Source organism: Chlorocebus sabaeus, chromosome 15, assembly GCF_047675955.1.
Source record: "Chlorocebus sabaeus isolate Y175 chromosome 15, mChlSab1.0.hap1, whole genome shotgun sequence".
Classification (NCBI taxonomy): Eukaryota; Metazoa; Chordata; class Mammalia; order Primates; family Cercopithecidae; genus Chlorocebus; species Chlorocebus sabaeus.
In genome coordinates this window covers 39,725,086-39,736,098 of record NC_132918.1, presented here as the reverse complement: position 1 = coordinate 39,736,098, position 11,013 = coordinate 39,725,086, and the positions used below count along the sequence as shown (strand labels likewise).

The window sequence follows — 11,013 nt, the reverse complement described above, 5'->3', positions numbered from 1 at the left end:
ACTAAAGGCATCAGTCAAAGGGAGAAGCATCTCTTGTGGCCCCCATAAAAGTATGTTGAGCAAAGAACTTTGCTGCAAGTACTGAGGATTATCACCCCAAATTTCCAGTGATGTGTGTAAAATCTTAGTAGGGAGCTTATTCTGACAGATATTTGACAGGCTTCTGTTATAAGAATAAAGACATTTTTAAAAAAGGGAGGGGCCTACTGTGAAAGGGTTATCATAGGTTCTTCTAAGTGTGAAGAAGGGCTTGTGAGGGGCCTGTGAAATTTTCCTGTATAATGAGGCATCTTTAACTTTATGTGTGATGATGTTAAGTAGGAAATAAGGTGATGTCCCTTCACTACAGTAGGTGGCCCCCTTTTTCTCCTGAGGTGGGCTTGGGATATAATGCACTTTTTCCTTTCCCAATACCTCTATAAGCAACATGCCCGGAACAGTAGCATAACAGCTGGCTTGGTGTGTTTCAGTGTTTCGTTCGCTGGCAGTGCAAATTTAGTATAGTAACAAAAAAGTTAATGTGAGGCAGCCTTTATGCATTAGTCTTAAGCTATATTATGCCAGTCTCAAGTTGGAACTTGTGAAAGCTGGTCTTACCTAACATTCCAAAAGGGAAGTAATGCATGTTTAGTCATGAAAAAAGTGTAACACTTTGATGCGAGGAGCAGCTAACAGCCAACCCATAACTTTATTATTGTTCACATAATCGAAAGGTAAACCTGCATAATTTTTTTCCTGCTGGTTTTTATAGCAAATCTCACATTTCATAAAAGCCCCGGGAATCTTTGTAGCAATAATTTCGTTTCCATTTCATTGGAAAATCCTGTTAAGTGCAGGGCACTCTTTTATTAATTTTGTTTAGCCTTTACAAATCCCAAATTTATTTTAAATATGGAACATCCTGGGGTGTGTGTGTGTGTGTGTGTGTGTGTGTGTGTGTGTGTGCGCGCGCGCGCGCGCGCGCGCGCCTTGGCCACCAGAAAACTAAAAACTTCTGTTTGTTTTGTTTTTATACTAGGGTGACTTTTTTCCTTCTAACATTATTTTTAAAGATATTTAGACTACGAACAAATTGAAAGAATTGTTTAACTAGATTTCATCTAGATTTATAAATTATTACTGTTTTTCACATATACTCTTCCCCACCCCAACATATTTACTGACAACAGTAAAATGTCAAATTACGAGCAGTACCTCATTTATTATTTACGAATCATCATGAAAAATGGCAGAGTCTGCATAGCATAACTCTTCTACTCAAAATACAACAAACTGGCTTCAATTCAAATGAGGATTCCTGTAATTTTATTGATTTTTTTCAAAGTATATTCTTAAAGAGACAGGGGTGCTCAAGGAGAAAAAGTGTCACGTCTTCTGGAATTAAAATTAGGTAAGATTACTTGTAAGCGTTTCTCAGTCCTGAAATGAACTCTTTATTCTGAATCCTCACTTTCTTGGTATGAGACATTGAGCAAATGTATTACCAAGGCTAACCTAGGTCTTCTAGTGGTTTCTCCATGGCATATGACTTTTTCCTCCCTTCTTTCTTTGGCTTTTCAGCATTGGTGTGGACCTGGGGACAGTGTTTCCTCCTGGTGTTGGTAGGCATAGTATTTGTGTTATAATCTCATTTTTCTGTATCACTAATCTCAGATGTATCTGTTCCTTCTTCAAGGAAAATGCACATATAAAGGGCGTCATAGTCCTTTATAGTAACACTAACTCATTATTACAAAACAAAGACAAGCAGGGATCTAATTGCAACATAGCTCAAGGTGATCTCTCTTGAATGCCCATGTTGGTCTTTTCCATGTGGTGGAACACACAACAAGGATTATAGTAAAACCTTTGCCCAAATCTTACTATTCCATCTCTGTACACAAGTCATTCTAATTGTGGCTCACATCCAGTAACTGAGAATTTGTGCTGAGTATAATTATCAGAAACCCTTTAATAGTCAGTCCTTTGACAAGATTAGTATCATTGGGTCCCTATGCTTGAATTACTGTGTTTAATCCGTCATTTGAAATTATTTGTATCTATCAGGTCTGCTTTATGCAAAACACCTTTTTCTGGTATGAGAACTTCATTTGATTAAAGGGAAGAGGGTGGTTTGGAGATTGAGTCTGGAGATAAGGCTGCATCTCTGACTGTTGTCCTTTTACTGATACTCCTTTCTATATTAGGCAACTTAATCTATCTCATTGCTTTGTAAATCTTGCTTGTGCGAGAGGCAGTGTCCGGCTGTGACAAGACTAGTGATTGGGGTCAGGTAAACTCCAATTTGGAGCATCTCCACTTAGTAGCATTTTTTGCTTTGGGCAAGGCATATCTTCTGAAAATGAGAATGGGAATGCCTGACATGTAGGGTTGTAAAGCTTAAATGAGGTAATCTATTCAGGGTAAATATATACAGGGTAGTTCCACAGTGTTTGGAACTTGGTTGGCATTTAAGGAAACAGGAGCAGTTTGTCTTTTGTCAGGAGGTGAAGGGAGAGCAAGTGAATGAAGGGGGTGTCTGATGCATGGTAGAGTAGGAATGATATGCCTCAACTCAGAAGTTAAGGTACATCCATAATTTTGGTTGCTTTTAGAAAGCTCCTGGTTTCCTATTAGTGACAAACTGATGATTGCTTGAAATACTTTTTATAATCTTTTTTGACAGTTTTTTTTCTCCTGTAAAGGAGGAAGTTTGGACTTCTTTATTCCAGACTGTCTAAAATTGTGGGAATCTGTAAAAGCTGAGGTTAGAATATATGGGGAGAGAAGGGAGGTCATCTCAGTAGGGTTACTGTGTTCAGGTTAAAGTTTCATTCACTTATAGTTTGGGCATTTTTGGACTTAGGAAACTCAGTTGTGCAGTTAAATAGAATAAAAAAACAAAGATTTAAAGACCAGTGACATTATATGTATATATGATATAAAGTCAATACATAAAGCTAATATTAAAAAAAACTCAAAGCTATAAAACCCTTCAGAAATACATTAGATACAATTACTTAAGATCGACACCAGTAAGTCATATACAAACATTTAACGTTTAAACTGAAGTTTAAAAATAAAGGTGGACATTCTATTATTATGCCTCAGCATGTTATATTTGTCAGTTTGAGTTGTATTACAAGAGTGGCAAAAGTTCACATGCTCAGCAAGTTATGTAATTTTTAAAGAACTGGTTTACTTCTTTAAGTCTTAAATTTAGTTTCCTTTCTCTTTCATATTATCTTGCCTTTTTCTTTCCCTTTTATCATTCCCCACAACTGTCTCAACTTCCATTCCTACCATTTTCTCTTAGTGTCCCCATCTCTTCTCCCCGTGCGATCCTTCCCATCTTATTTTTTTCTATAAGGACTTCATATTAGAATGAGAACAGAGGCGAGGAAGCAGAAACCCAGGTTACATGGATACTGAAAATAGTGGTACACTCAATTTCTGGCCAAGGCTGGGTTCTCTTGCCTGTGTAGTTACACCCAACTATTTGATTTGTACTTCTCTGTTTGCTATTTCACATGGAGCATGTTCACTCTGCACATCATAGCGTAGGAAATAACTATTCTACATGTTCATAGAAATCCCTGGGAAAAGCCTAATTAATATAAAAGCTGATTTGTTTCTCCATGGAAGTCTTCTGAGGCAGGGTCTTGCTCTGTCATCCAGGCTGGAGTGCAGTGGTGTGATCATGGCTCACTGCAGCCTCGACCTCCTGAACTCGAGTGATTCTCCCACCTTTGCCTCCTGAGTTGCTGGGACTATGGGTGCACGCCACTAGACCCAGCTAATTTTTTTTTGTATTTTTCATAGAGTTGAGGTTTCACCATGTTGTCCAGGCTCGTCTCAAACTCCTGGGCTCAAGCAATTCACCTGCCTCGGCCTCCCAAAGTGCTGGGATTATAGGTGTGAGCCACTGCATCTGGCCCCCGATGAAACTCTTTTAAACTGACTTATCCATTATGGGAAGATAATAGTTGCTGCTTCTTCCTCACTTCTCATTCACAAACTGGAGCTCACCCCACCTCCACTTTAGAGTTATCATTGACCTTATAGTTGTAGATTCATCACTTTTGACCTCTTTAGAGTGTATGATTCTGTTGGCTATCACTTCCTCCTTGAATCTCTCTTGTTCCTTGGTATTCAGTACACTGGACCTCCTGTTTCTTCTTTTAATTCGCTAACACTACCTGCCCCTCCCAGTTGCAAGGCATCATCCCCTGTTCCTCTTCTGTCTGTTCTGACCACTAGACTTGTGTAGTATGGCCTCTGGGGTTCTCATCTCGTTCCTTTTTCTCTCCCTGTCTCAAAAAAGACTATTCCCTCCACCTCTAGTCTATTTCTATTTTTGGAGCCAAGGTCCATGTTTTGGCCCAACTGTGGGCTCTTTGACCCTAGCTCTCTCACTGATGCCTCAAATGGAACATACCCCAAATCTGCTTCTGTGATGATGACCTAGCAAATCATTCAAGCTAACGATCCTGAGAGAAGTCAACCCTCAATTAGAGGAGAAGGGGGTGGAGGCATTATGGATCCCATTGCTAATATGTTTTACATATTAATCACATGTTTTACATAGAGTCCCCCACTTTCAATGGTCTTGGACTCTGACCTTAAAACCTCTATTCCTGAGAATGTCTGGAAGGTCCATGTCAGATGTTTTCCCCATGATTCTTGCCTGCATACATGGAAGACCTCTTTAATTAACCTGGCTCCACTGGCTCTTCCTTCAGTCTAGAATCATCCTATAGCTGGTCAATTGATTTTCCTAAAGCACAGCCCAGAACATGTGGTTCTTCACCTTAGAAACCTTCAGTGACTCATTAGTGAAGACTAGGTGTCCCAGTACAGTGCTTGGCTGTACAGTCCTGCATCTTTGTCCCAAATGTATTCCCTATGTCACGTGGTGCAGGCTCAGGCCCCCTGCAACCCTCACGAGGGTCCAACCACAACACACTTCCACCCCTACCTGAGCCTGCCTTGAAACTGCTCATTGTGCCGGAGGGTTCCCTTTTGAATGCTCTGTTTTCTTCAAGTTCCAGTTCAAATTTCCATCTCCTGTGAACCCGTCTTCATTTTCTCCATGTGGAATTAATTACCTATTCCTTTGAACTTCTGTGGTGTGTCTCTCACACCTCTTATCACATCTCGAGTCATTATCATCTGTGTTCCTTACCAGTGTTCACCTTCTAGAGGCACAAAAGGTCCTGTACTCAAGTTGGTGATGAAGGAATGACTGGCTAAATGAACAAATGAATCCACTCTTGGGGATTTTACTCCCCCTGAGCTCTCAAGTGCTGGAGGGACCCCTGAAGTAATTGTAGGTGCCGCGATTGCATCATTCATACCCCCGAGGTTGTTGAAGCCCATTCATGTTGAGACTTCTCTCTTCCCCAATAAGAAACCTCCTCCTCATTCTCCCTAGTGGGGCCTTTGAGGAATTTTGCTAAGTCTGACATGACAGAGAGGTGGTGACTAGAGCAGTTGAGGTGTTGGTCTTGAGACCACCTGCCTGGGTTTCAGTCCCAGCTCTGCCCCATTTGTTGGTGAGTGATGTGCACCATGGGCAAGGTGTATGTTTACTTTGTGCTTCAGTTTTGTTCCTGTTTTTAACTGGAGAGCCTGGTAGTATCTGTCTCATACGATTGTAGTAAGAATTAGAAAGATGATAATCTTTGTAAAGAGCCTGGCACACAGCAAGCATTCAGGAAATGAGTGTGAGCTGCTTGGGTAAGATCCTGGGAGGTTCTCGTTAGCCTCTAGGTCAGGGCTTAAGATCTGGCAGTATCTGGGCTGGTTACTACCCACACAGAAATGTATTGTTTTTGTGGGGTCAGGGAGCATGGGGGTGGCTACGGAAGTTCTGTAAATAACAGGAATTATAGCATGGGAAACTGGAATTGTGAATTCTCTTGAGAAAATTAGATCTGAGGTTGTAAATACAGTGGTTAAGAATATGGGCTTAGAAGCCACGTCTCAATTAAAGCCCCATTCCTGCAGATGGCAAGCTCTGTGACCTCATGCAAGTTACTTAGCCTTTCTGTTTCTCAACTTCTTGATCTCTAAAATGAAGATAATAAGCATTTCATAGCCTGCCTGGGATTATTAAAGGAGACAGATGTACTGCTTTTGTCGTTTTGATGGGTCTGACAATCTGTATTTTGAGACTCCCTCCAGCTGATTCTGGTAGCCACTAAAATTTGCAAACTAATACAGCACATGTGTTCTGTATTCATATTACCTACATTTGGTTTCTATGTAAAATTTCAAATATTGAGATATGTTTTTGGGTACTTCCAATGATTTGTAAATTCTGCACTTTCCTTAGTAGGGCTACTGTCTTCTAAGTATGTTTTTTCTTAAATAATAGATAATACTGGCTTTGGGTTTTTTTGCTCTGGATATTCTGCTAAGATCCGTGTGAACTTTGATCTGTTCAGTTGCTGAAGGAATACAGTTTATGTCGGGGTAAGGTTTAAGTATTTTAGAAAGAATACCTTGGAAAGTTAGGAAAAGCTTTTAAATGGATATGGAATGTAATAAATAATGGGATTAATAAGATTGAATGATTCTTTTAAAATTATGAGATAATGACTTTATCTACCTTTTGGCTTCTATGAGTTGAGAATTCTCACTCCTTCTCTGCCTTATCCTTCCCACTTTACAGTTACTTTCCTTGGTTTCTCAAGAAATTCTGCCATGTGTGGGAACTGCACTCCCTTCAACCCTGCTCTTTCTTGAAAGTTATTGGGAAGATCTTATCCTATTTATTTATAAAAGTAATTACGTTTTAACTTTTGATGAAAAGCTTTTGTATTCTGAGCTCACCTATTCTATCCAAAGCTACTATTTTCTTTTATTTGTAGTATATCATTTATGGCTATATTGTAGCATCTTGTTTTTTAAAAAATATTTTAGAACTTAGTGTTTGTGATTGCTAGTTTAGGAAGTTCTTCATTTTGTGAGTGTGATTTTAAGATATCTCTACTATGCCTCTTCACCAAGTTCTTGATACAATAGATTACTTTATTCTACAGATCAGGCACTCTGCTTTGAGTGGAATATTATAATGGAATGAAGTGTTTGTATTTATGGATAACAGATTTGCTTTTGGAATTTATCTTAAAAGATCTTTCCTAAAAATTGTATACTTTAGGTGTGCCCACATTAAGTAGAGATTGAAAATGTCATTAGAGGCAAAATACATAGGTTACCCCACAAAACATACCTCGCTATTTAACAAAGGTAGCTTAGATGCAGTTATTTACAAGATTATAGTCTACTTGTGACTGTGTAATGTACTTAGTAGAGGTAATACAGATTTGGTGACATCCTTAGTAGTAATGATTATTTAATTCCTTTATTTGAGAGAATGATGATCAGACATCAAGAGTACTTTCTAAAGGTGATTCTTACGTGCTATAGTTACACATTTTACTTAACCATTGTCAATAGTACATAGCTAAAGGATTTTGTCAATAGCTTTAAAACTTTGCATTTGGCTATTCCATGATCTGCTGCTGTCATGATCATTCACTACTGAACCCAGTAGCACCACAATTTTCAGGCCCTACATACATGTTATGGGAGAGTAACTGGAGAGAGCTTGAGCTTTCATTTCAATAAATTTATATTGTCTTTGGATAATAAAAGGATCAATGAGAATTGGCTTCCCTTTTGCTTCTCTAATACATAAAATAAACCAAATGGGCTTTATTTTGTCAAACATTTATTGATTGCACAATGAAACAATCTCTCAAAAATATACATCGGTTATTAACAGAGTAGATACAAAGGTGAGGGAATAATTACAATGCAGTGTGATAAGTTTATTAATATAGGTGTGACAGCATACAGAGGAGGGGGTGATTGGGTTTGAGGTGATGGTGGGATATTGGCCAGGTAGTATTTTTTGATGGCAACATAGGGTTTCACAGATGGATAAGAGTCTTCCAGGTGTACCAGAGGGAAATATACATGTGTAGTCCCAGAATGGAGCATGGCATTTTCTGAAACTTAGAAATGTATACAAGAGTATAAAGTTCAAGAGATGGGTAAGTAGCTAGGAGGTAAGGCCCGAAAGGTAGGCGAGTTCTAGGGTCGTTGAGGCCATGGAAGAAAACGTGGGCTTCACCTTATGATGTTCGTGTTGGAGCTCATGGCACATTTACAGAGCTTAACTACTCCTTCCTGTATTTTTTCTAGAAGATGTAGACTCTTATCCATCATTTCAGAAAGCTGCGTTTTATTTTTTGAATCACAAAAGGATGCAAGAAAAAGTACCAAGGTAAATAAGTACAAACAGGTCACCATCCTTTGAAAAAGCTTCCAATATGGATGTTACTGATTATGGGTCAGCAATTCCATCTTTGTGTGGATCAAGAACAGCAATTCTATTTAAACATCTGTAGACCATGGACTGGAGGGCGTATTGTGGGATATACCAAGGAAACCTGGCATGTCTGTCTCTCAAGAAGCTTTAACATTTTTAGGGGATGCAGTCAAGAATATAGCTAACTAGAAAAGGGGGATCTGCACTGAGAACCCTATCACACACCCAAACAGTAGAAGTAATTATTTTTAACCAGGAGGGTGGGGCAGGGGCATAGAGGTTGTGGCAATGCCAGGAAGGCATTGCTGAGTGGTGGCATGTTTAACCATCATTAGAGTATTTGCTGGACAAAAGGAGAATTCCAAAGAATAGTTAACACAGCATTCTTACACTTGAATTGTACATTCTTAAGGTGTAAGCAAAGAGGCTTAATAATGGTGCTTGTACCTCCTATGGTATATTATTGTAATGTGAAAGAGGCTGTTTGTAATTGTAAGGAGAAAATCATTTACCCAGGATTTCAGAGGTCTTGCTGACCCACTTCAGTTCCTCAGACTCTTTAAATCTGCATCCCTTTCAACCCCTGGCTGCAGTTTTCAACAACGGACTTCAGGAGTTGGGCTTTTTTTTTTTTTTTTCCCAGCACATATCTACATTTACGGGGGACAAAAGCAGTAGTGTTGTGTGAATTGTGGAAAAGAATGTGAGAAGGTGTTTGGAGGGGAGGTTTGTAGGGATGTACGTTCTCCTTAATCTTTTCCAAAGTGTTAAAGTGAAATGCTCTTGAAATAATGACCTCTAGTGGCCATTTGTGTCCTGTTGCATTCTCTTAGTAATGGTTCATTCAGCTTATGAATAGATGTATGTGGAGTTAAAATTTATGTAATCTTTTCTGTACACTAGGATAATGTAAGAGAGCATTTATTCCAATCTTTTCTTATTCATTAAATTTGATTTCTACATTATCTACTGAAGTCTCATCAATAAATAGAGGTTAACCCTATGTACAATTGTCAACCTAAGGTTATATTGTCTGTCTGACTGCTATGATTTTCTTGGCTTGATGCTATGGTCTTTCTCCCTCGCATACATGGTAGCTTTTCTGTGAACTTTTTACATAAGAATATGTATATTAAGGGATCCATACAAATGTTAGTTGCTGCCAAAAAGAGAGTTGTTTCTTTAGCAATAAATAGTTGATTCTGCAGTCTACAGTCAGTCTTATTGTTGGTTTGACTATAAGTATATGGAACTCTGGTAAAATGAAATGGAGCAAAACACACAAAGAAGACAGCCACGACAACAAATACTTTGCCTTCCAGCTTTTTGTTGTTTTTTCTGTCCTTACTTTTGGACTTTCTATAAGAATCATATACTTTTTTTGCAATAACCACATAAAACACAAGCATTAGGACAAAAACAGTCCAGAAAATAAACTGGGATATGTTATTTACTATTTGATGCCATTTCAGCCCCAGAGGCCCCTTTAAGGAAGCACACTTTTTCACAGACGATGGTGTTGCTTCCTTGTTGCTCAAGATCATATTCGGCAGGGAGATGAAGAAAAAAAAGGACCAGATGAAGACTGAGACTGTTTTTGCAAAAACCGTTTTTTTAAGGAAAATATTTCTCAAAGGTCTGATGATCTTGAGGAATCTGTCAAAGGCTATGAGACCTAACAGCACGATGCCCACATACATGGTCTCATAAAATATCACCGAAGAGAGACGACACACAAAAGCTCTGAGCTGCCAGGGTGCCAGGTGTGAGTCAGAGAGGATTTTGAAAGGAAGCGTGAGTGTCATTATCAAGTCGGCCACCAAAGTGTTTTTGAGGTAGATGATGAAGGTGGAGGAGCTGGGGATGTGAAGGAACACCCACAGAGCCAAAGTGTTCAGCAGGATGCCAGTGAAGAAAACCACTGTATAGAGGGCTGGGAATACCAGCTGTACTATCCGAGTGTCTCTGGGGCACCGCTCAGATCTGTTAAAGCCTTGCATCACTGTGGTGTTCATTGCTTCCAACGTCACCTGTTACCAGTAAACATATATACAAACAAAAGAAGACAAAAATCCCTTCATGATTTTCAGATGCTATTTTTTAAAAACAGACTTTAGGTTTATAGCATATTAACATCCTGCATTTATCCAACACTTTCAATAGATGTATTGAGAAGGAAAATACTGTTTTCTGGCTAGAATTTTTAAAGCATAGAATACATTTTTGGTACTTTTAATAGTACCATTACTTTCACATCCTTGTGAAATCCAAATAACAGGTTCTACCTCATTCACAGGTGCTACTGTTAGCCATAAAACAAAACACTGTTTAAGAGATAATAATACATCATTAATTATTACTAATACATCAGATTGCTGTAAATTATGTAATTTCTTATGCTCGTAAACTATGGTTTGTAGAATATTAACTTTAAAGCACTTTTTTCCCTTAAGCATATTCTGCCTTTTATATAAGCAAGCACACTCATAATAAAAATTGAAATTCACCTTTGGGAGGATACTCAGTTCTCTGTGTCTTCTTCTTGCGGCAGTCATTAGTTCAGCTTACAAGAGCATGTGAAGCAAATGTTCTGCTTTCTTATAGTGGATTTCCTTCCTTATTTTTACTTATGTAATGTGACCCATGAGAACCTCTTCATATTCAGATCTTTGGGCCATTTGCTAATACTCTCT

At 38.7% G+C, this 11,013-nt stretch overlaps 2 protein-coding genes across 7 annotated transcripts in view; one reads left to right on the top strand and one right to left on the bottom strand.

Annotated features, from left to right (window-relative positions):
* MED12L (mediator complex subunit 12L) overlaps positions 1–11,013 on the top strand; it is a 341,749-nt gene that overhangs the window by 226,487 nt on the left and 104,249 nt on the right. The gene's annotated exons all lie outside the window — the stretch shown is intronic.
* On the bottom strand, positions 8,929–10,931 carry P2RY13 (purinergic receptor P2Y13). The gene is made up of 2 exons (XM_008008702.3): positions 10,828–10,931; positions 8,929–10,350 (listed from the first exon to the last, which is right to left on the bottom strand). The coding sequence occupies exons 1-2, from the start codon at positions 10,873–10,875 to the stop codon at positions 9,334–9,336; spliced, it is 1,065 nt and encodes a 354-aa protein (XP_008006893.3). The 5' UTR covers positions 10,876–10,931; the 3' UTR covers positions 8,929–9,333.